Source organism: Phyllopteryx taeniolatus, chromosome 15, assembly GCF_024500385.1.
Source record: "Phyllopteryx taeniolatus isolate TA_2022b chromosome 15, UOR_Ptae_1.2, whole genome shotgun sequence".
Classification (NCBI taxonomy): Eukaryota; Metazoa; Chordata; class Actinopteri; order Syngnathiformes; family Syngnathidae; genus Phyllopteryx; species Phyllopteryx taeniolatus.
Window position 1 is genome coordinate 4,793,441 of NC_084516.1, and position 24,719 is coordinate 4,818,159.

The window sequence follows — 24,719 nt, forward strand, 5'->3', positions numbered from 1 at the left end:
TATATGCAATGCTATGCGCATCAGAATAAGACCTGACGCGGCTGTTTTACAAGCCAGTAGTGAGTGGTACAAGACTTTTGCACAGTGCTCTATGTACATTTACATTTTTTTTTTTTTTTTTTTTTTGTCTTTTGACAATTTTGATGAGTTATGTCTCATGAAAATCGAATTCACTTTGTTTGACTCAGCCCTACGGGTCAAAGGTTCAAATCCTGCAGCTGGAAGTCCGCTTCCGGGTGTGTTGAGACGCCCTTGAGCAAGACACTGCCAGTCTGCCCCTTCACTTTTGTTGCACTGTAGCTCCTATAAAATAGTTGTAATAGAAAGTCGAAAATATGAAATAAAAAATAAAGAGAAGGAAACCAAATCAAAGTTGACATATTGGATAAGTCATAAAATAATTAGACAGCACATTTTAGGAATTAGTCAAATTTACATTAAATTATTAAATAAATCCAAAATTCCATTGAATAATTAAAAAGCCATTAAATATACCCTAACCCTACTAACCCTAACCCATGGAAAACTACATTTATTTCAGTAGTGCAACTCAAAATGTGAAGCGCATATTATACAAATAAATTAAACCCACAGGCAACTTCCTACCTAATTCATGTATTAAAATATTTGTGACTATTTTAATATCATTAGCCTAATAGCGTAAATCTCCAAGTCATTTTTAAATTACTGTCATGATATCAAGAAAAAAAATATGAATGTGCTTGCAAAAAATATATATTTTCTGTGTCAATTCTCAGTCATCCAGGTCATGGGAGCCCACAAAGGTTGAATCCAGGCAACTGGTCTCTTATTTTGTTTCATTTGTTGTGTTTTTTTTTTCTTGTTTTAAAAAAAAGTTAAAATATGACTTAGGCAACTATGCTATTAGGCAAACATGATGAAATATGTAATTTATTGATGCTGAATTAGTTTTTCTTTGCTAAATTATAAAAAAATAACACTTTCAATTTTATAATTTACATATTTTTTAAATGTAAATAAAGAAACTAATATTTCACTGTGTGTAGTGAATCTATATAAAATATAGGTTTCACCTTTTGAATAAATTGACTTTCCCAAAATATTCTCATTTCGTGAGATGCATTGCGATGTCTGCATGCATGGGTCTCCAATTATTGATTAACATACGTTCAACATCATTATTTGAATTACATTTGAAAATGAATGCACAATTTAATTGAATTTTGGATTTGCTACATGTCTGGCAAAAAACACTCCCCATGAAACATTGCATTATTAGCATTAGATCATGCATGCAAGTGTACCTACTGTTATGGCCCGTGCGTTAATAATACATTCCCAAAACAAATTATAATAACTGCAACAACCAAGGTTTATTTTAATTTAATATTATATCACTGTGACATTGGCCGATTTGAGTTTGGGAATTTCCATGCTGCAGTGACCGCTAAATTGGGCTCCACCTTCTATTTCCAGTGGCATCACCGCGAAGGGGGCGGGGCCTAGCTCTCGGTTTCAGGAAGCGATTCGATGACGTCACGGAAGCCAGCGCCCCTCTGAGCTGTGCACACACACACATACACACACACACGCACGCACACAAGTTGGAGCAATCGTTGGCTAAGAGGAAGAAATACGTTGGAGCCTCGAGACGTCAAGTGGGCATGGCGAAAAACGGCCAGGCTGTCATAACTCTCGTCGTTTGAACGACACGGAAGGATTTACGTTAGTCTCCTGAGGCCTGTTATTTTTTTCCCCCCCCCTCCTCCTTTTTCGACATGACTCGGTAAGCTGTCCTCCTCCCGTATTTTGCTTCCGGAATTAGTGTTCGTTAGCCCACCACCGCCGACATGTCGGACAACCAGAGTTGGAATTCGTCCGGTTCCGAGGAGGATTCGGAGCCCAGAGAGGAGACGGGGAACTCGGTGGGCGTCGGCGTTTTCAGCGGGGTGCTCAGCAAGGTGAGTCTCCTCTCGCTTGGTTAATCACGTGACACCTTTTGCGCCAGTGGACGATTTAAAAGCTTTGCAATCTAACTTTATTTATATCACGTTACATGACAACACACGTGTGCCTTTATTTGTTTATTTTTATTAGGAGCATAGGAACGTGAGGCAACATTAGTGGTAGTTATGTAGCCTTACTATCAATAGTACTAACACATTACTAGTAGAACTCGTTGCATTGGCCAGAACTCGAACCCGGATCTCCCGAGTGGCAGGCGAGAATCATACAATTGTATTAATTTAATGTTATAAGTTTCTTCGACTGTATGTGGGTGGGTATTCTATCAGGGTGTTCTCATGAGGCTTATTGAGGATTTTGTAAAATCAGATTTAACGACAAATAATCCTTAAAGCTATTGTTCAGAGGTCTTAGAAATGCCACAAAGAGGCAATGTTTTATTTTTATTTTTTTTTACCACTGAACCACCAGTGCTTTTTAATGGTCTGGAGCTCAAATCCTACCTTCTCTATGAGCATGTAAAACTGCATAAAAGCACCTCAAAATTAATAAAAACATACTTGCCATACAACCAGAGCAAACATGAACGGAGGCAACTCGAGCAAACCACTAAGTACATTCTATTTTAAATGACACAAAGGCAGTAGTAGTGGCTTGCGATACTGCAAGATCTGGTATCAATCCGATACCAAATAAACACAAGTCTAGAATCACGGATACCAATACCGATACTGTTTAATAATGGTGGCTGTAATAATGAAATTGCTTAATTACATTTTGTTCCATTTAATTAGTTTTTTTTTTTTTAAACTAAATTAGGTGTCAGTCAAGATCAATACAAAATATGTCAAACATTGGTATCGATATTTGTCTCAATAGGGCCCACAATAGTAAATAGGCGACAGCTATTTCCACCTTCAACTGCACTGAATAAAGAATAAATGTACACTAAATAGGCGGCACGGTGGCCGACTGGTTAGAGCGTCAGCCTCACAGTTGGGTTCAATCCCCGGTCCCGCCTGTGTGGAGTTTTCATGTTCTCCCCGTGCCTGCGTGGGTTTTCTCCGGGCACTCCGGTTTCCTCCCACATCCCAAAAACATGCATTAATTGGAGACTCTAAATTGCCCGTAGGTGTGAATGTGAGTGCGAATGGTTGTTTGTTTGTATGTGCCCTGCGATTGGCTGGCAACCAGTTCAGGGTGTACCCCGCCTCCTGCCCGATGACAGCTGGGATAGGCTCCAGCACGCCCGCGACCCTAGTGAGGAGAAGCGGCTCAGAAAATGGATGGATGGATGGATGTACACTAAATAGAAACTTCAAGTGTAACATGATAGTAAAAGCGGACAAATAAAGACCAGATCTCCATTAAATGTCAGACTTCAAATAAGCATCTCAAACTCTGCAGTGGCGTAAACAGACCCCTTCCCCCGGGCTTCTATTTGAGGATAACTGAATCAGCAGCTACATACACACACCTTTTGGGCTAAGCGATAGATTTTATTGGCGAGCTAATGTGCGTTCAATCTCGCCGGCGGTCTTTGAACAGATTGCGCGCCGACCCGCTAACCACGCACGTTGCGAGATTACGCGCACATCCACGGGCGAGAGGAGCTCACCTGCTCTGCCGTGGCACAGGCAAAGTCCAGCGTGGGTCACTGAGGCCTCGCCTCGGGGGCATTAATGAGGCTGCAGCTGGCAAACAGTTAAACGTGGTTCTTCCAGTCGGCTTTACATCTGGTAATAAGCACTAGATGCCATGTGTGTGGGTGGGCTCAATGAACACCTTTATTAACTGTACAGGCTAAATATTTTGAGTGACATCTACCTTTCCGTACGAGACAAGTAGGGCTGCAACTAACGATTATTTTGATAATTGATTAACCTGTGAATAATGTTTTGTTTAATCGATGAAAAGGATTGGGGAAAAAAAACATTTTTCAATTTCAATTGTTTTTATTTAAAAACTAACATTATTTCAAGTTGACAGCGTGGAAAATGCAGAAACATAAGTCGATAATGATTCAGTTACTGGTTTGTTCCGTAACAAGTCAGAAAATAGGCAAAAGTAAAAAGCAGATGATTGCAAATGTCTTGACATTGATCCTATTCATTAGCCTGTCTGGCATTTTTGTATTGTGTGTTAGCATTAAGCTAGCAGACAATTAAAAGGCAAAATTGAGCGGCTGTTTTAAGAACACTACGTGTAACTGTCTTTGTTTTAAGTTTAGTAACTTTGATAGTAAATTCCAACAGGGAGTGGCAATAAACAGCTTGATCCCTTTTTTTTTTTTTTTTGAAGAAATGTTCACCATCTGCCAAACTGCTACATGTGAAGTGAGTTGAACTGAGTTCACTGTCACCATACAGCGCTCGTATCTCACATTTTTGCTCGCAGGGCGAGGCAAAAACTTGTGTTGCTCTCATCTCAAGGCACGACTGTATTTAAAATCTTTTAAAAAAAGAAAGCACTTGTAGATGCCATGTGTGTGGGTGGGCTCCTAACAGGTGCTTTTGCTCCCTGTAGTGGACCAACTACATCCACGGATGGCAGGACCGCTGGGTGGCGCTGAAAAACAACACGCTCAGCTACTACAAGTCGCAGGATGAGACCGAGTACGGCTGCCGCGGCTCGCTGTGCCTCAGCAAGGCCGTTATCACGGTGAGTGCTCTCGACCACACGCAATGCATTTACCACACAAGCTGTCCTGTGCACTAGTTTTCTTGTCAGATGTTCTTGCAGAAGGTCCAGGCAGGAGAATTAATCCTTAAATCTGTCTTTCAGGGGTTTTTAAAATGGCAAAGACACAAGATGAGGGGGCTCATTTTAGGGATGCGCCTTATGAACTCAAAAGTTCTTAAAAAGTCTTACATTTCATTTTCCAAAACAAAGGCTTATGCATTTATTTTTCTGTCTGTGAAAGACTTGCATCAAAATACCTCAAGAATTATAGTTTACTTGACACAAATCATCGCAAATCAGGGACCGCAGACGCCGTCACACATAGGGCCAATGGCGAGTTTGGCTTACGACTGGGAGCGGAGCTAGCGTGTTGCGACCAGCGAGCAACTTCTACTTCTGGAGTCCAGATGGTGTGGAGGAAAAAAAGCAAGGACTCGTTAAGACAAAAGCATTTTCACTCGTGGAGGCAGCACTTCATACACGACACTTCATACAATTCTCAGTTAAGTTAGCGGATGCACGTATGTGGTGCATGCAGCTGACAGCAAGCAATCAAATATGGGCCACTGACTGTCCCATAAGATAACACTGTTCGACGAAAATGCAATGCAGCTCTGCTTATCTTTTGACTTTGACAAGATAGCGTTTCAGGCAGGGCAGTTTGGGCGTCACTTGAAAGTGGCTCTGGATCTTCACGCAGTCTATTTATCAAGTTACGAGGAGAGATGGGGATGATTATCATGTAAATGTGGCAAATTTTGGTCACAGACTCATTGTCAGAAAAAGACAGACTAAAATATTTACTTGGTTGTTTAATTTCACAGTTGATGGATGGCCAGGCACTCAACAGAATTTTCTTCGGAAAAACCTGGTAACATTTATAAATCACCCTTATCAAGTCCCTAAAATGTCTTCCATAACTTCCTTAGACGCACAGATACCCCGTGCGTGTATTTAAAAAAAAAAAAAAAAAAAGTGAATCAGATGTCACGCATCTGTCGAATGGTTCTCATTTCCTGAATCCCCGTCGGACAGTGCTGACTCGGCGCAATCAGCTGAGAAACTTTAGCCCGTTGTTCCGCAGGTACACGTGGTTGGACTATGCGTCCCGTGGTTCGCCCGGGGCCAACGTGCTGTTTTTATCACCAGATGTCCTGAGAAGAGAATGCGTCTTTGTGCAGCAATTAGCCAGATCTTTTACTTATCCCTATTGCCGTCTCAAAGATTCAGAAATGACTTGTCACCGCGTTTGGTGTGCGTTGCCCTTGTACAAACAGATATTGAGTTTAATTAGTCACTGTTCCCAGGTACTAGACAACAGTTTTGTTGCCATTAAGCGTATTTGCTCAGCTTCGACCCTTCCCGCCCAATGTAAATATTAACTTACACGTTGTACACTCGGCGCTGTTGCAAGGCCTCATTCCGATGCAAATACACCCAAGTGGCGACAACAACGCTTTTACCTCTGTGTTATCTGGCATTTCTCAACTAATCATACTAATCAAGGGAGAGGTAATCGTGGGTCACGTGGTAAAGGTGGTCGACGTGTCACATGTCAAAGGGGGTGGACGTACTTCGTGGAAGAACGAAAGTTGATTCAGGCAGGAAATGTAACTCGTGTGACTTCCTTTACACAGTTTCTTAGTCATGAAGGAGGATGAATGAGCACGCGTCCTCTGTTACATATCATCTTCCTTCTGGCTTTCACTGTGAACGCGTGCTAAAGGTGGAGTCACACATCCTCTTTTACACCAACAGTTATTTTTAAATGGAAGCAGATAGAAAACGGTGTCGCTTTGTAAGCATGTAGTTAGTACGGCACAACCAAACAACAATGGAGGAACACCGTTCTCAAGTGTCCTGGTTCAGCAGAAAGATGGTTACGGCTTTAAAATTATGATTCAAAATTAGGGTTTCAAATTATTTTGTATAAGGGTCTGAAACCATGATAAAGGTTTGAAATAAAGGATTCGGGCCCGTGTTAAGGAAACAAATTTGAATTTCAAGACAGGTTTAGGATTTCAGTTTCGGATTTTAAACCTGGGCTTTCAAATTAGGGTTTCAAGATGTTGTTATGGGTTCAAGCTAAGGTTAGGGTTTCAAGCCTCGTTTAATACATGTTGACATGTAACTAACGATTTAAGATTTCGAGTCTGGGTTAGGGTTTCAAGACAGCATTAGGGTTTCAAATTAGGGTTCATGCCACTATTATGGGTTAAAGCCAGGGTTAGGTTTCAAGACGGGGGTCAAGGATTTAAAGTAGGGTCTCAAACTCGGGTTAATGTATCAATTTAAGATTTTAAAACCTGAGCTAAGGACTCAAATGATGGTTCCTACTAGTTAGTTTCAAATGAGGGATTGAAGCCTGGGCGTCTTAGTTCTGATTAAGGCCAAAATGACCTGGACGCCGCAGTCATAATGGGAAAAAAAACGATGAAAAAGATGTTGAGTGCTTCTTCCGCTAATCTGTGTTAATCAGGATTAGAAACCGGAAAAATCAATATTGTCATCATAACACCTTCACCCCCACTCACAGGATCAATAATACATGCACAAAATTAAATGCTTACACATTGCATTATGCCTGACTAGCATATGTGATGTACTGTGTCGAGATCTCTAAAACACACACACACACACACGCACACAGCAGGCGCTTGCTTTCATTGCCTATGCAGCTGTTTTACTCGGCTACGAGCAGGGCGTCACGTGTTTATTCAGCTTTTCCTTTCATTTCTGCTCTTGTGTACTTTAGCGGCTGATGGCTATCGCAAGCCAGGCAAATATCACAACAATGTTTTCTTTTTGCAGCCCCACGAGTTTGACGAGTGCAGACTGGACATCAGCGTCAACGACAGCGTGTGGTACCTGCGGGCCCAGGACCCCGAGCGCAGGCGCCTCTGGATCGACTCCATCGAGCTGCACAGGGTCAGCTAGCCCAAAACATTTGACAAGTGGTCAAGTGCTTCAATGTCCGTTTAAAATGTGAAACACAAGCTACGAACAGTTGATGTGGAGTGTTTCTTTACAGCGACATAGCCAACTAATGGCCTAGCATGCACGTTACGGTGCGTTTGCGAGCCTGCGTGAAGGGGGATAGTGGACAACATGAGCCGAACGCTATTCACGCCTGGCTTGATCTTAGTTTGGGAAAATCCCCCCAGAACCCCGCCGCCCCCGCCAATCTCCTGACCAGCTCCAGGAAGCATCACAGGGACATGACTCACCCTCGTGCACATCCAATAGCCACTCACACACATTTCAGCTGTCGTTCCACCCAAAGTGAATCACCACTTAAAAACTCACCCCCCCCTCCCGCCTTCCACCCACAGACCACTGCTCAATCTCCTTGGAAACACAACACAAGCTTGATGATGTACTTGATGGGATTCCCCCTGAAACTGTATATTAGCGCCACCATGCTATAAAGAGATAAAGTAACACAATAATCACTTCTGCTCAACAAGCTGCTTCCCCTCATTTGATTACGTCCTCCTTGTCACACAAACCAGCTTGGTAGCGCATGGAGCAGCCTCGCGCACGTGCACTCGTCGTGTCTGAGCTGATTAATGGGCGCGTGCGTTTCGCTCGGCTCGAAAGACTGAAATCCACCAGCAGAGTTATTCCTGGTCATTGACCGCTAGTTACCTTTGTCACGTGGGGTGTCAATCTGTGTGCGTGTTTGCTGCTGCCTGGTGGTGCAGCATGGGAGTGTCTCTTAAAGGGATAGGCAACACAACATGTGTTGCTATGGTTACATTTCCTGTGTCAAGTTGAACTTTCCCAAACTTTAGTGAGCTAAGGTGCATATTTTAGTCTCAGTCATATCTGTGCATTTCTCACTGCACTTGACCATGTAAACCAGATTGCTTTTCTGGGTATGGGGTGCAGAGTCTTTGGGGTCACCCAGTCTTTGAGAGCGGAGAGAATGGCTTTTTTTTTTGTTTTTTTAATTGGCAATATTTTTAATCATTCAAATTCCGTTGTGTTGTTTAACAACACTCTTCTCTGTGGTGTGTCAAATTTCTTTCTTGCTTCAAATGATTTTATTATTCTTATCCCGCTAATAGTTCGAAAGTCAGTTTTTCTCTCCGTGCATCGCAACCATTTTTTTTCCCCCCCCTTCGTTCATTTGACGGTCGTGTCTCTTCTCTTCACCAGGCGGATCCCGGCTACGGCTCCGAGTCCAGCCTGCCGAGACACGGCTCCATGCTGTCGCTCGTGTCGGCCACCAGCGGCTACTCGGCCACCTCTACCTCTTCCTTCAAGGTGACAATTGAACTTCTCCTCTCGTGGATACGTAACCGTATGAACTGAACACATATTTACTGCGGTAATTAGTACCGACACAAGCGGTAAGCTACGATGTATTGATGCAATTAGTGGACAGAGAATTGTCACTTCCTGAATTGGAAGAAGCCAAAAACTCTTGAGCTTGTCTTTAAGAAAGATGTCCTCCATTGTCGTTTACTCTGTCAACTTCCTGTTCAGTGTGGAATTTGTTTATTCAAACATGGCTGCCTCGTTTCCAGAAGGGTCACAGCCTGAGGGAGAAGCTGGCGGAGATGGAGACCTTCCGAGACATCCTGTGCCGGCAGGTGGACACACTACAGCGATACTTTGACGGCTGTGCAGATGGGGTGTCCAAGGACGAGCTGCAAAGGGACAAAAGTAAACTGACGTGCTCAAAAAGTCAACATTCTGAGGCGGTGAAGTACAGTCGCCCCTCGCTGTATCACGTTTCACTTATTGCGGGTGCAGTGCATCGTGCATTTTTAATTTTTTTTTTTTTTTAATCGTACAGTACAGTATACTAAACTTACTCAATTACACGTCTCCAGTAACGTAAATATTGTTAGCTAATTGAATATAGCCTACCACCGCTAGTTAGAATGGATTGTAATCCATCACAGGTGGTGTCGATAAAAGGAGGGTGTAAACAGCCGCTGGTGCTCTTTCAATCGCTTTTATTAAATAAACGGTAAGAAAATACAGTAATCAAACGCACGTTCTCAGCACACCGCCCACTTCCACGTCACTCAACCAAGTAGTTACTAGTTAGTTACACATACTTACTATGGTGAAGAATGTGTGGATGGCGAACCCAAGTGGACAAAAGTAATGCCTGCAACTCTCGTGGATAATACTGTATTGTTTGTTGGTGAAGTGTATGCGTACCGTAAATACTTGGTCGCTGCATCGCGAATTTCATAGCCCCCCCACGTTAAATATTCTGTAATATCCACAAATTAACCTTGTCATGTATTTTCTGCGGATCACATCACCAGCTATTGTGCTCTTTCTACAAAATATGACCCGAGATGTCATGAGATGCTGTCCGAGCCCTCTCTGAATAAGTACAGTAGTTGGTGCCAATGAAGTATGTTGGAGTGATACATCTTGACAAGCTTTGTATGACAGGAAGGCGTTAAATTTATTCTGGGTTGTTAGTGGAAGTCACAGCGAGTCTTCGCCACATGGTGGTGTGCACACACATTTTTATTTTTATTTTTAATTAAATGTCTCTGACTATTTTTTAGTCATATTTTTATGGGTAATCTCATATGATGTGTGTGAAATGATATTCAATTGTTCTGGAATCATAGTTTGTCATATGTTTTTGGTTTGCCCTTTAAATGTAGAGATAATTCAAAAATATTTCAGTGGTGAGGCATCAATTTTTCACTATTCTTGACAAAGCTTTGCCTCTATCCGTGGACGTTGACTGTAATCTGAGGCGGTGTTTGTTGGAATACTCTGTTGCCGTTTATTTTCAGTATTGTGGTTGTGGAGCGCTCGAGCGTACGTTTCTGTGCGTCTGTGCGAACATTCCCGCACGGCCGCCTGCGCTCGTTACGCCTTTTGTTCTCATTCCCGCTCCCTCCCGCTCCGTTCTCGAGATGAAACCGCACCATTGTCATCGTCACGTCAATCTGACGGGCCTCGGAACCATTGTGTGTGTCGGCCGGTCTGTGTGTGTGTGTGTGTGATGACAGACTGTTTTTTCTTTCAGTCGTGGAGGAGGATGAGGACGACTTCCCCAGCACTCGCACCGACGGAGAGTTTCTTCACAACAACAGCAGCGGCAAAGACAAACGTAAGTCCGGCAAATGCTGTAGTTTTACTGCTGTTCGATGTCTGTCCACGCGCTAAACCGACATTTTGGGTTGTCTGCGGCCACAAAGTGTTCCAGTACTCCAATCCCAAGGGGGTGAACGGCATCGACTTCAAAGGCGAGGCCATCACGTTCAAGGCCACCACCGCCGGCATCCTGGCCACGCTGTCGCACTGCATCGACCTGATGGTCAAGAGAGAGGACAGCTTGCAGAGGAGGCTGGACAAGGTGCACGACACTTGAAGCGCTACGAGGCTCATGTCGCAACATCACTACACTTGTGTCACTTTAAGACACAAAAACAAAACAAAAAGTTTTTGATGAGTTTGAAGTGTGTGGGGAGGGGTCTTTAACTGTGTTAACGTGGCCGCAGGAGATGGAAAAGAGAAGAAGAATCGAGGAGAGCTACAAGTCGGCCCTCAGCGAGCTGAAGAAGAAGTCGCACTTTGGAGGTCCGGACTACGAGGTGACATCCTCAAACAAGTCATCCAGTTATTATTGATTTATTATTTATAATAATGAGCTCAAGTGTTGACACGTCTTCCTGTCGCCACCAGGAGGGTCCGAACAGCCTCATCAACGAGGAGGAGTTCTTCGACGCGGTCGAAGCCGCTCTCGACCGTCACGACAAAATAGAACAGGTACGCGAAGGACTTTTTACAAAATGTTAACCCTTTCGTCGATAAGACACAGGACAAGCGCTTTTGAGAAAACTGAGCGATAGCCTTGAAGAAAAACTTGCGTGCAAGGAGACCGTTCGAATTCAACACGATGGCTGCTTTCTTAGAAGTGTCTGACTGTTTCTCCTCGGGCGAGGTCTTTATATTCACACACGAGCAGGCAGTTATCGTCTGCCTCATGCCAATGGCACATATTTACTTTGACTCATTTTGTGTGTGTGCGTGTTCCAGTGTCAGACAGAGAAGACGAGAATCCAGAGATCCAGTCCACTTCCACCAGCAGACATCTTCTCTAGCTCGGGCTCTCACAGGTTATCTGAGCAGGTGCGGCCACAACAAAAACAAAACGAAACAAATAGTCAGCTGTCTCTTTCCTTTAGTCCCTCCTGCACGTCTCAACCCTGCAAATGTCACAAACTTGCCGACATGTTTGCCTCTCTCGCAGGTGGAGGAGATGGTGCAGAGTCACATGACCTACTCGCTCCAGGATGTCGGCGGCGATGCCAACTGGCAGCTTGTAGTGGAGGAAGGAGAGATGAAGGTACGGCGCAATGACGGCACTGCCAAAAAAAAAAAAAAAAAAAACAAAATCTTACCGAGGGAATTTATCTCATTTCTCGTGAAAACATCTTACTGTACTTATTTTAAGACAGTTTGACAGTTTTTTTTTTTTAAACCCCAAAATGTTCTTGTTTTAAGATGCACGATCTTATTTGAAGAATTCACACTCGTCCCATTGGCAGATTTTTTTTCGGCGTTATACTGTAAATGTGGATCCTTTTTCTCTGATGCGCGCAGGTGTACAGGAGGGAGGTGGAGGAGAACGGCATCGTGCTGGACCCGCTCAAGGCCACGCACTCGGTGAAGGGCGTGACGGGACACGAGGTGTGCCGCTACTTCTGGGACACGGCCTACCGCAACGACTGGGAGAGTACGTCCGTTTTTGCGGCCTTGAAATACGTTTTGGGTTTGTCCCGTTGTGACCTCGCTCTCCGTCCGGCAGCCACCATCGAGAACTTCAACATCGTGGAGACGCTGTCGGAGAACGCCGTCATCGTCTATCAGACCCACAAGGTACGACCGCGCCTCGATTCATCACCGGGTCCTTTGTCTGCTTGAAATGTAATCGCTGGTGTCATAGGTGACTGGAATGACCGCTTAATATGACATCTGATATCACCGTGTATCCTAAAACAAAACAGCAGCACCTACAAAATTAAAAAAAAAAAGAAAAATCAACTTTGTTTTCATTAGATTAGAAATTATTTTTCCGTAGAATTTCTCATAGGACTTTCTTGTTGGAAAAATATAACCTTTTTTGTTCTCGAAAAAGTACAACAAATATTTGTTTTCTTATTTTTGTTTTCAATATTATTTTCTTAAAAATGTATTTAGAAAAAGACTATCAAAAAGGCAATTGCTTTTGAAATAACTTTTTTTTATTATTATTTAAAAACTAAACTTTCTATCAGGAGAAAGAAACTTGCTTGAAAAAAAATATTACTCAAAAAGATCTCATAACAGTAAAACATTTTTATTAAACAAATGAAGAAAAATCTCTAAAAACTAAACTTTTCTTAGGGCTACTTTTTGAAAATACTATTTTTTTCTTTTAAAAATATGGCTTTTTCTAAAGAAAACAAATACCACCCTTTTCTCCATATTCCATGTTTTTTTTATTTGAAGTTTCTAGTCATATTATGCCTTTTTCCTCATTTTCCTATAAAAGATTTTTAAATTATTAGTTTTTTTAAATCTTGAAAAAATAAATTTAAAAAAGACTTTTCCTTAAATACCTTCAGGAAAACTAATACTAATATTATACTTTATATAATACTAATATTAATTTTAAAAATAAACGTTTTCTAGGAAATTAAACTTTGGTTCTCTGAAAATACATCTTTTTCTTGATAAGATAGTTTTTCTTTTTTTCTTTAAAAACGATTTTTACTCCAAAGATACAATTGCTTTTAAAAAAAATGTAACTGTTTTTACAAGTGCTACTTTTCACTTGAAATTTCCCATAAGATTGTGACCCTTCTTGTAGAAGACTTCAACAACCTTTGGCGTGAACATATCTGAACAGAATCTTTTAGTTTTAGTAACTTCATGCCTATAATAATAATAATAATTTTTTTTTTCTTTAAAAAAAAGGTACAAATAAATGCCTGAAATGAAGTTGAATCAATAATGTGCGCCCACAGAGGGTGTGGCCCGCCTCCCAGCGGGACGTGCTCTACCTGTCGGCCATGCGCAAGATGGCGGCCAGCAACGAGAGCGATCCCGACACCTGGCTGGTGTGCAACTTCTCTGTGGACCACCACGACGCACAGGTGAGCGGCAGGGCGCCGAGGGGGCCGGACTTCCTCTTTTAGCCACACATGTACCCACAGGGTGTTTCCCGTCGTCCCCTTTTTCTTTTTTAGCCGAGCAGCCGTTGCGTACGCGCGAAGATCAATATCGCCATGATCTGCCAGACCCTGGTCAGTCCACCCGAGGGCGACAAGGAGATCAGCAGAGACAATGTGCTGTGTAAAATCACATACGTGGCCAACGGTGGGTCACAAACACAACTAACACACTTTGCACAGTGTACTGTGTTGCTATGTGCGTGTTAAGGCATTATTTACATTATCATTATGTCTTTCATTTTCTAAAAAAGACTTTTTTTTCCTCAGAAAAAAACAAAATTTCTGAGTTTACATTTTTGCAACTTTGTTTGCCAAAAATGCTACTTTTTTTTTTTTTTTACGAAACTAATTTTTTTTCTTGAAAAAAGGACACCTTGTTTGTAAGAACTTCTTTTCCTGAGAAGTTCCAATTGTGTTCTTGTAAAATGACCACTTTTTTATTGAAAAAAAAACAAACCACTTTTTTCCTTAAGTTAACTAGATCTTGATGAAACTTTTTTCCATTGAGAAATGCATATTTTTCTTCAAGAATACTACTTGATTTCTTGAATTATTTTTTTTTTCTTGATGAATACAACTTTTTTTCCCTGAAAATCATACAAATGTGTTTTTCTCAGACTTTTTTTCTTGCAAAAATAGAACTTTTTCCTTAAAAAAGTTTTCTCAGAAATAGTACATTTCTTTCTTGGAATTCTTTTTTTTAAATTTTTTTTTAATTTGATCAATTTTGAAAAATGCAAGTGTTTGTCTTGTGTGCAGTGAATCCCGGAGGCTGGGCGCCAGCCTCGGTCCTGCGGGCGGTTGCCAAGAGGGAGTACCCCAAGTTCCTGAAGCGCTTCACCTCCTACGTGCAGGAGAAGACCGCCGGCAAGCCCATCTTGTTCTGATCCTCTTTCGGTGTGTGCGCCAATGACATCACACCGCATCGTTATTGTACAAACTCGTGTTGAGGCCACACTGAAGAGGATAAAAAAAAACAACAACACAACTTTGAACCTGAAAAAATACAACTTTAGTGATACGCTATTATTACTTTGGGTTATGAACAAAAATGCTTTCTCCTTGAACAAAACACTTTTTCCTCAAAGTATTTATTGAAAAAATGAGTACTAAAAACAGATGTTCTCAAAAATAGGACTGTCATTTATTGTAAGAAAAACTTTTGGGGGAAGAAGTCTAATTTCAAGAAAAAGTCCCAAGATTCAAATTTCAAAGAAATTAAGACTATTTTCTCAAAAATATAACCTAGAGAAAATGTCAGGGTTTTAAAAAAATATATATATATATAGAGGGGAAAAAATGCAACTTTTTAAATGGAACTTCTCATCCCCCCAAAAAAAGTGATTGAAGAATATTTTTCTTTTTTACAATTAAAAAAAAATGTGTTAATCTTTTTTTACTTTAGTACTATTTCTTGGAAAATCTTAACTTTTTCAAAGAAAAAATACAGAACTTCATTTTCCTTGGAGTTTAAAAATAAACCCCCAAATCTCCATTTTTCAAGAAAAAAAAAGTACTTTGCGCAAAAAGTGTTTGTTTCCCAAGAAAAGCTTGGGGGGAAACAAAATTCTCAAAAAAATGAAAACATTTTTCCGTAAGAATTTTTTTTTTCTTGGAAAATAAACTATCATGAACTATTTTTTTCTAAAAATATTTGTTTTTCCTATTGTAAGCTTTATTTTTTTCCTCAGAAAAACATGACATTTTATTGCAGGCATATGACTATTTTCTCCCCAAAAGTTCCTTTTTTCCCTTTCGTTTGTTTTGTTTTCTGTTTTGGCAAGATTTTTTTCTCAGGCAAAACCTACTTTTTCCTGAAAGTACAAAAATCTTTTCTGTCATAGGCTTTTTTTAACAAACTTTCAATCAAAGAAAAGCTACTTTTTCCTTTAAAAAAAAAAAAAAAGTGCTTCTCAAAATCACTCTAAGATTATGACATAATTGTGGTAGTCTTTTTTTGCTTTGCTTTTCTTCTTTTCAGTGTGACCTTAATACTGCTCAGCAAGATTGACATCCACAAGGATTCCTTACCAGCTGCCAATGTGCTCCAGCAAGGGGGCTGCTTGCCACACTGCCGTGCGTCACGACGCTTTTCCAATTCCCCAGTAACTAAATGTGATGTGCATTGAAACGACATGTACGTATGTTCCATAAGGAAAGTGTAAAGAGCTAGAAGAGACATATATATCTTTGCTATCAGACTGTTTTAGACTTGCAGCTTTCTTTGTTACGTGTCAGATGATTTATTTGTTTGTTTTATTGTATGAAGGGTACAGAGGGGACCATCATGATGAACTGTGGACCCCTATGATGTAAAACGCTAATCCCGCTAATGAACGCGCCTAGTTTTACAGTGCTGAGGGCGGGACCAGTCCACCTAAAATTGTAAGCGTGTCGCAAAGGCTTTTTGTTGTCGTTGTGACTGTGGGGATCCCAAATGCCTTAGTGGATTACTTAGAGGGGAGATGATGAGAATAATACACCCGTGAAGTCACTAGTCAAGTGTCCATTAACTGAGAAATATTTGAGTACAAACCTTCATACCAACTTTATTGTTATAATGTTCAATTCTGCTTTGAAGACTTCTTGACTTCAATGAAGCACTTTGACGTTCCCTTTACTACTAATTCATTTGTTTGTATTGTGTGAATGTTTTTAACCGCTTGTTATGTTGGGGGTTCAATCGACCTGTTTGTTTTAAACATAACTTTTTCCCACTTTTTTTTTTCTTTGATTGATGCCCAATGTTTTTCCTCAAAAACAAACAAAAACACATTTTCTCAGAAATGCATTTTTCTTTTCTTTGGAAAAAAACTATTTTTTTCAAGAAATGCATTTGTTTTCCTCGGGGGGGGGACTTGTTTTTCTGATGGAACTTTTTTTTTTTTTAATACAAAATCATGGAATTAGTGCAAGAAAGACTTGTGTTGATGAAAACATCATCAACTGACATAACAGGAGGTTTAAATAATAATTATATGAATTGGGGATGACCCGCAACATAACAGCAGGGTTCAAGAGGACTTCTGTGGAATATACAGCATTTCAAGCAAGTAGCTCAATGACGACCTGTGTGGTCTGGCTCATCATTTCAACATGTTGGCTAGCATTTAGCTGGTTGAATGTACTTTGCAGTACATGTACATAGTTTGTGCATACTAACACTTTGAAAAGTTAAAAGTACTGTGACAATATTTCCCAGGAGGAATAAAGACATTTGACAAACACACTGGACAATGGAAGCTCCATCATTTCATATTCTACAACACAAAACACATTTGACAGTTCTTTGAAATATGTAATCTTGTCTTTCAATTCCAGGTTGAACACTACTAAAAATGTCAGAATTCATTCTACGAATGAATGTGGTTGAATGTTTGGTGGTGGCCGGAGGAGCAATAGTACAATTTTGTTTTCGTTAACAAAGCATTTATTTTACCGCAAAAAAAAAACAAAATACATAATACGCGATAAAAAAAAAAACCGATATAGCTAATTATATGCGACATGAATATGGGAAAAAAGACTCCGAATCCGCAATAGTGAACAATGATATAGCACTCAGTTAAAAAAAAAACAAAAAACTTCAAAGCTGGAGACTGAAGCGACATGACGCAGGGCCGCTTTGAGGCCAGCTCTTTGCTGATTGGACAACCGTTTTCCTGCTGCAGCGAGCCAATCAACGAGCAGCAAGTGAACACGTCGGGTGAAACGTGTGTCGTACTTCGTAATAAACAAACAGAACATCGAAGCGACCATATCTTACGTTTAATATCGGAATAAAGACGTAACAGTTTGTGAACTTCAAAGCTCCTTTTTTTTCAGGCCCATTTAAATTCAAACGTGTCAACACTGCATTTCAAAGGACAGGCGGTGGAAACTATTTAGAAGGTGGAGCAGTTTCAACATGAACTCCTTGCTGATTGGACAACCTTTTCCCCGCTTGAGATAGCCAATCATCGAGCAGCAAACGTATGTATAAAGTGAACCGTCCCGGAACGCTAACAGTCATCGAACTATTCGAGACAGAGAAAGTTTGCTTGAACTTTATCTTCAAATCAAGTTTAAAATTATAAAATGTCTGGTCGTGGAAAGTCCGGAAAGGCAAGGGCGAAGGCCAAGACTCGTTCGTCCCGTGCTGGGCTGCAGTTCCCAGTTGGTCGGGTTCACAGGCTTCTCCGCAAAGGCAACTACGCCGAGCGTATCGGCGCCGGCGCTCCGGTCTACCTGGCGGCCGTGCTCGAGTACTTGACAGCTGAGATCTTGGAGCTGGCCGGAAACGCTGCTCGCGACAACAAGAAGACCAGAATCATCCCTCGCCATTTGCAGCTGGCCGTCCGCAACGACGAGGAGCTCAACAAACTTCTGGGCGGTGTCACCATCGCTCAGGGCGGCGTGTTGCCCAACATCCAGGCGGTTCTGCTGCCCAAGAAGACCGAGAAGGCCATCAAGCCCAAGTAGGACTGCTGGACAACTACTCCGCCACAACGGTTCTTTTAAGAGCCAGCCACTCATTTCAAAGAGAGCAAAAGCTCTGTTGAATATTATTTTCTTTATGATTTAGATAAATGCGGTGTCATTCTCGTCTCCTTTTAGTCAAGGCTTCTGTACGATAACCCCGCTCCCTCTAAATCTGTTATATCATATGTTGACTTCAAAGGAATTAATTTTCTTTATCACAGTAAATATTGCATTTTGGTGAAATGTTACAGTATGATTTTTTTTTGTTTGTTTTTTTGACTGCATTTTATTTTGTCTTTTTAGTACTCCGAGGAAAAGATTCTCTTTCCTGAAGACTTCCATTTACATGAAAAAATGTATGGTATGCACTTCTTGTAAAATAGACTATTTTTGCCTTTATAAGTGGTTCATGTATCCATCCATTTTCTTCCGTTTATGAGGTCAGGTTACGGAGGCAGCAGATCAAGTACAGAAGCCCAGATTCCCTCCTCCCCAGCCACTTCACCCAACTCTTCCGAGGATGAATCCTGAGGTGTTCCCAGGTCGGCTGGGGGATGTAACCTCTCCAGTGTTTCCTGGATTGTCCCCGGCCGGGTTCTCCTTCCTCCGGGATGTGCCCGGAACACCTCACCAGGGACCGGATACCCGAGCCACCTCATCTTACTCTTCTCTAAGGGAGAGCCCGGACACCTTTCGGAGGAAACTCATTTCGGCCGCTCGTATCCACGATCTTTTTCTTTTGGTCACGATCCCCAGATCCCCAGATCGTGACCATAGCTGAGAGTAGGAACGTAGACCGACTGGTAAATTTAGAGCTTCTGAGACTGTCTGACTGATGCTCATTGCACTTTTCTTGTCTTACATATTTTCTTGTGCAAAACATTAAATTGTCAGGGGGGGGGGGAAGAAAAAGTTTTTGTTTGTTTGCAATGTTAGTCCAGTAACTTTTACAAAACTATGAAACTGTACCTCAAATTTGGAGTCGACTCACTGCAATCAAACACTGTACGTCTTTAATCTCTTCTAATATAGTCAAATTTTTTTTTAAATGTGAAACATTGTCAAATTCATTAAGAATGTACACTTGATAAATGCACAATCTATCCTTTTATGAAAAATATTTTAAATAGCTAAACCATTTCAGTCCATCCCCAAACGTTCGTATTTAGGAAACAAAATCTCTCCAAAATAATTTATATTCTGGACCTCCAGAGGCACGTTCCCAACCTCAAGAGGGAACTTCCCTTTGATGGCTGCAGTTTTTTATTTTTATATTTTTTTTATATACACAAAGGCTACTTTTTTTTTTTTTTTCCTTTTCTGGAGCCAAGTTCAGCTCCTCCTCCGTTTGAAAAGTCGCAACCTCCCTTGTTGTTCCCCCAAACCAAATTTCAGACTTGTTCATTTTAATAATTTTGTTGGCTGGAGGGAAGATATCTGCAAGCAAGAAGAGTTTTGGAGGAATGTGTTGTTTATTCACGATTTAGAATTTATTCTATACAATACTGCTTATGTATTTATACGAAATACTTCCTGGTGAAGTCACGTTTGAAGATCATCAGCGTTAAGCTCCGCCCAAGTTGGGAAAAAAGCTTCCCGCCAGCCAAGATTGCATCAGCTGTCCTCTCTCAGGTCCGCAGTCTTATAATAAGTACGCTTGACTCGAGGCGCTTTGACTTCAGTTTCCTTTGTGATAAGTTACCGTGCTTAATATGTCAGGTCGCGGAAAGGGAGGCAAAGGTTTGGGGAAAGGAGGCGCCAAGCGTCATCGCAAAGTTCTCCGCGACAACATCCAGGGCATCACCAAGCCCGCCATCCGCCGCCTGGCTCGCCGCGGCGGCGTCAAGCGCATCTCGGGCCTCATCTACGAGGAGACCCGTGGCGTGCTCAAGGTCTTCCTGGAGAACGTCATCCGCGACGCCGTCACCTACACCGAGCACGCCAAGAGGAAGACCGTCACCGCCATGGATGTGGTCTACGCCCTCAAGCGGCAAGGACGCACTCTCTACGGCTTCGGCGGTTGAACCGTCATTCGGTTTCAACACAACGGCAACCAAAAGGCCCTTTTAAGGGCCACACACATTTCTACTATGAGCTAATATCCTATTGGTGGGTGTGAGAAATGTCCAAGTTCATTTTGATCACGAATATTCATAACCTGCTTGGGGGTACCGTCAAACAAGCAGTTTCATGACGCTACAAATGCTGTTTTGTATTAAATTGGGGGTTTTGAAATAATACAGTTGCGTTTCAGAGTCGCAACAGTATTGTGTCCTTTTAATATCAACCATCAAAGGTGCTCGAACCACCTTAAAACAAATTAATGTTGTGTAGAGTCAAGGCATTGTCTCAAGAATGATTTTGAAGTGTTGTCCAGATATTTAAAACGTATAAAGTATGGTTTGGAAATTGACTGGTTGAAATGAAATGTTTAACTGACTCAGGTGTGTTAAATGAAAGTGACAACAACTAGGAACGAACTTAAATAAGTTTCATTATACTCCTGGTTTTTTTCTTTCTTTTTCCAATCATGTAAAGTGTTGGGTTTCAAATCCTACATATGAGATTGACAGTTTATATAATATACTTTCATGAAAGGAACGAAATAAAAATGATTTTCCAAAAGAAGTAATAATAAAAAAACAAAAACACTGTTCCTGTGTTACATTTGCTAAAATCACACACAGATTACAAATAAGACGACAAAAATGAAAATAAAAGTAGCTTCCGACACATTGCGAGTACAAGCAAACTAGTGCAGCAAAATAAAAATTGAAAATGAAATATATTTGCCATTAATAGTTTGGGGTACGTTAACAGTGCAATTTAAAGAAATAATAAAATCCCAATAAAATCTAGTGTGCTAATAAGTGTGTCTTCGCGACCGTTTTAGTGGCGCGCCTATGTTGCGTAAACACCTCCCCGTGAATATTTTCAAGGGAGAGTCTCAACCAATCAGAGAGTGGCGCTGGCACAGTAAAATTTGCATGAGCCGGCTATAAATTGACTGGCTCTTCCAGTGCTGCTTCACTCGAGTAGATAACTTGACAGAGCAATTGTAACAATGCCTGAGCTGTCGAAGCCCGCGGGTAAGAAAGGATCCAAGAAGGCGGTGGCGAAGTCCAACAACAAAGGAACCAGGAAGAGGAAGAGAGCCAGGAAGCAGACCTACGGCATCTACGTGTACAAGGTGCTCAAGCAGGTGCACCCCGACACCGGCATCTCGTCCAAGGCCATGAGCATCATGAACTCGTTCGTCAACGACATCTTCGAGCGCATCGCCTCCGAAGCCTCTCGCCTGGCTCACTACAACAAGCGCTCCACCATCACGTCCAGGGAGATCCAGACCGCCGTCCGCCTCCTGCTGCCGGGCGAGCTGGCCAAGCACGCCGTGTCCGAGGGCACCAAGGCCGTCACCAAGTACACCAGCTCCAAGTAAACTATTTCGGCTGTAACCGACAAACCAAAGGCTCTTTTAAGGGCCACCTACTTATTCTCAAGAGTTCTTAGTCCTCACAATCTTTAAAAAATATATATATATCTCTTGTGTCTGTATAAATGTCGACTGTGGATGTTTTATCACACACTGAATTGGAATACAAGGTAACGTCATCTGTCATTTTCTTGTACCCAAAAAAAAAAAATAACCACAGGCCAAAAACCAAATTTACTAGTTTTGGAATTCATGGATGATAGTTTGTTCACCTATCTGTTAAAGTTTGGTAATAAGAAAAAGGTGCTTGGAATTTTGAAGATTTTAGCAAGAATCGTGGAAGTCGCACATGATTTTGTTTTAATTAAAATACAGTATTTAAACTACTTTGAGTTTCTTACTATTCGGTTGAGCATCTGCCGCGCACACAAAAATGGCTCTGCGCGTCCACGTGTAACACAAGCACCGAATATACTTCATAAAAATCCCTTTTTAAAATATGTTATAGGTGGGTTTGTTATGCAAGTAACTCACTACACTATTGAAGACTTGCATTAAAAATTAATAATACGTACGTTTATATGAACACTTTTTTTCTTCTTCCTGATAGTGCGTTGTCATGCAATATACAAACTAACAAAAGAGAAAACTAACAAAGCAATAACCAACTGGTAGATCCATGTATGTGCATGGCAAGAAAACAGATATAAGGATGTCAGTGTATTGTGCTGCATATGATTGAACAATATGATTCAATGCCGAACAATCACAAGGGAACGAGGTCAAAAAGTAGATATTGGGATTTTTAAATGTTCTGTATTGATATTCCACGATTTGCGTTGACCTAAAACGTAAACCTCGTTCAAATCACTTGAGAAAGGAGCAAGTTACGACTAAATTTCAATGGGAACTTTGCCCCCACACACATGGCCGGCACGTAGGCACGTCGGTTAGCCGGTCACGGTTTTTTTTTTTTTTTGATCCTCCATAACTGGGCGAAACGGTAGGGACAATTGTGTTTAACGATTGGGCGACTTGGAATTGTTTTTGTCCAACCAGCTGTTTGATCCTGGTTGGACCAACCAGCGCTGTCGTGTCTGTAGCCGGTGCCGCCATAAAAGGCGTTCGCCAAATCTCGATTGAGCAATTCTTCGTTTCCTGCAAAGCGACTTTGCTCTTCTCAGAGCCGCCACACACTAAATTAGTCATTTCTCTCCAGTTCATAACTTTTTTTTTTTTTTTTTATATAAGTGACACTAAGAACAGTGTAAATGTACCACAATCTCATGATACATTTTCCCTGGCAGCAGAATACTTATTGTTACATTTTATTTTTTGCAAGTTTATGAAACTAGCTTCATCATTGTTAGTTATTGATCGTCGATTTCATTCAGTGAGCACAGCTTGATGAAACCAGTAATATCAGTAAGTCAACATGTACTTCCTTATCAGGAAGTACTCTAACGCAATATTATTTTCTTTGCAAAGTTTTGCAATGATCAACTTTTTGCTTTCACTTTGCAGGTTACTGCCAAAGTAAATCATTTTATAATTCTTCAATATCAATAGCTATATATTTGTATATCATTGTGATACTTGCACAAGTTGTATGGATAATGCTGTAGCATAATTGGACTATATTTGTTATACTTTTATTATTCAGTACTTTCCAGACCAACAGGGTTACTGAACTCCTCTAAAAAGAAGCCCAACATATTTTGTTTTTTTTTTTGCTTGGAAAAAGAGAAGGCTCAAACATTGATCATAGAAGGAATACCTGTCAGAAGGGGTCACCATCGACCCAGCCCCAAACGGGTCTAGCAAGTCTCAGCAAAGGGGAGCGACGCACACTGAACCTCTTTGCTGATTGGACAACCGTTTCCCCGTATCATCTGACCAATCACTGAGCAGCAACAGTGTGTATAAACACACTGCTTCGTGCCAGTGTTTGGTACTGTCAAGCAGAAATTCAGAACGCCGGAAACTGTTAGATAAGCGATCATGTCTGGGCGTGGCAAGGCTGGCAAAGCAAGGGCGAAGGCCAGGACTCGGTCTTCTCGTGCCGGGCTTCAGTTCCCGGTCGGGCGAGTCCACAGACTCCTCCGCAAAGGCAATTACTCGCAGCGCGTCGGTGGCGGCTCCTCCGTTTACCTTGCGGCTGTGCTCGAGTACCTGACCGCTGAGATCTTGGAGCTGGCTGGAAACGCTGCCCGCGACAACAAGAAGACCAGAATCATCCCTCGCCATTTGCAGCTGGCCGTCCGCAACGACGAGGAGCTCAACAAACTTCTGGGCGGTGTCACCATCGCTCAGGGCGGCGTTTTGCCCAACATCCAGGCGGTTCTGCTGCCAAAGAAGACCGAGAAAGCCAACAAGAACAAGTAAACTTCAATTCCAGACCTCCTGCACCCACAAAGGCTCTTTTAAGAGCCACACACTTTTTCCAAAAGAGCATTTATTGGTCCAGCAAAATTCAGTAGCTACTTATTGCTTGATCACACCACACAACTTGGTTGTGTTAAAGTTGTCACGTGCGTATTTGTCTAACTCAGGTTGGGATACATCAATTAATGTCACAAATTGTGACTAGATTTGTCTCCTCTGTAGCTGTCATTCCGTAAACTGACGTCGAAAACTGTCCAACTCAAATGAGTCAGCATTTTATAGCCGCATTCAAATTTGACTGCGCCGGCGCCACTCTCTGATTGGCTGGGACTTTCCCTTGTAAATATCCTCTGGTCGGTGTTTACACAACATAGACGTGCCACTAACACCGGTCGCGATGACCCAACTTCCATACAACATTTTTATTGGGACGTAGAAACGTTAACATTTCTTTCAAATAAGGTACCCCAAACTATGAATTGCAAATATATTTCGTGTTAAAATCTTTGTCCCCCCACACACACTGCACTTTTTAAATTGTATTTCTTAGTTTCATATCTGTGGTTATCAACACTGGATAATTATGCTCAATTTATCATACGAAT

At 41.5% G+C, this 24,719-nt stretch overlaps 4 protein-coding genes across 7 annotated transcripts; all 4 read left to right on the forward strand.

Moving 5' to 3' along the window:
- The first annotated feature begins 1,483 nt into the window (after window positions 1-1,483).
- LOC133465237 (ceramide transfer protein-like) lies at window positions 1,484-17,062 on the forward strand. 2 transcript variants are annotated; one of them, XM_061747803.1, is made up of 17 exons: window positions 1,486-1,943; window positions 4,474-4,608; window positions 7,441-7,557; window positions 8,791-8,898; window positions 9,162-9,300; window positions 10,643-10,726; window positions 10,815-10,972; window positions 11,118-11,210; window positions 11,302-11,385; window positions 11,656-11,748; window positions 11,870-11,965; window positions 12,223-12,355; window positions 12,428-12,498; window positions 13,629-13,757; window positions 13,851-13,980; window positions 14,595-14,732; window positions 15,817-17,062. In XM_061747803.1, the coding sequence occupies exons 1-16, from the start codon at window positions 1,833-1,835 to the stop codon at window positions 14,720-14,722; spliced, it is 1,809 nt and encodes a 602-aa protein (XP_061603787.1). In that variant the 5' UTR covers window positions 1,486-1,832; the 3' UTR covers window positions 14,723-14,732; window positions 15,817-17,062. The 2 variants fall into 2 exon arrangements, with proteins under 2 accessions (XP_061603786.1, XP_061603787.1); XM_061747802.1 differs by having other exon boundaries at window positions 1,484-1,943; window positions 14,595-17,062.
- A 595-nt stretch (window positions 17,063-17,657) lies between these two features.
- Window positions 17,658-24,159, forward strand: LOC133465244 (histone H2A-like). 3 transcript variants are annotated; one of them, XM_061747818.1, is made up of 3 exons: window positions 17,658-18,292; window positions 20,651-20,664; window positions 23,726-24,159. In XM_061747818.1, the coding sequence occupies exons 1-3, from the start codon at window positions 17,913-17,915 to the stop codon at window positions 24,112-24,114; spliced, it is 783 nt and encodes a 260-aa protein (XP_061603802.1). In that variant the 5' UTR covers window positions 17,658-17,912; the 3' UTR covers window positions 24,115-24,159. The 3 variants fall into 3 exon arrangements, with proteins under 3 accessions (XP_061603802.1, XP_061603800.1, XP_061603801.1); XM_061747816.1 differs by lacking the exons at window positions 20,651-20,664; window positions 23,726-24,159 and adding exons at window positions 18,600-18,652; window positions 18,737-19,352 and having other exon boundaries at window positions 17,679-18,292; XM_061747817.1 differs by lacking the exons at window positions 20,651-20,664; window positions 23,726-24,159 and adding exons at window positions 18,600-18,652; window positions 18,742-18,978 and having other exon boundaries at window positions 17,728-18,292.
- LOC133465249 (histone H4) lies at window positions 19,729-20,950 on the forward strand. Its single transcript, XM_061747824.1, has one exon. The coding sequence runs from the start codon at window positions 20,009-20,011 to the stop codon at window positions 20,318-20,320; it is 312 nt and encodes a 103-aa protein (XP_061603808.1). The 5' UTR covers window positions 19,729-20,008; the 3' UTR covers window positions 20,321-20,950.
- On the forward strand, window positions 21,306-22,115 carry LOC133465247 (histone H2B 7-like). Its single transcript, XM_061747822.1, has one exon. The coding sequence runs from the start codon at window positions 21,361-21,363 to the stop codon at window positions 21,733-21,735; it is 375 nt and encodes a 124-aa protein (XP_061603806.1). The 5' UTR covers window positions 21,306-21,360; the 3' UTR covers window positions 21,736-22,115.
- Window positions 24,160-24,719: the final 560 nt, after the last annotated feature.

Excerpts from the sequence above, each read along its gene's own strand:
- LOC133465237 (XM_061747802.1), top strand. The coding sequence starts at position 1,833 with ATGTCGGACAACCAGAGTTGGAATTCGTCCGGTTCCGAGGAGGATTCG. Across the intron at positions 7,558-8,790 it reads ACTCCATCGAGCTGCACAGG|GCGGATCCCGGCTACGGCTC; the intron begins GTCAGCTAGCCC and ends TCTCTTCACCAG. Across the intron at positions 11,749-11,869 it reads CTCACAGGTTATCTGAGCAG|GTGGAGGAGATGGTGCAGAG; the intron begins GTGCGGCCACAA and ends CCTCTCTCGCAG.
- LOC133465244 (XM_061747818.1), top strand. The coding sequence starts at position 17,913 with ATGTCTGGTCGTGGAAAGTCCGGAAAGGCAAGGGCGAAGGCCAAGACT.
- LOC133465249 (XM_061747824.1), top strand. The coding sequence starts at position 20,009 with ATGTCAGGTCGCGGAAAGGGAGGCAAAGGTTTGGGGAAAGGAGGCGCC.
- LOC133465247 (XM_061747822.1), top strand. The coding sequence starts at position 21,361 with ATGCCTGAGCTGTCGAAGCCCGCGGGTAAGAAAGGATCCAAGAAGGCG.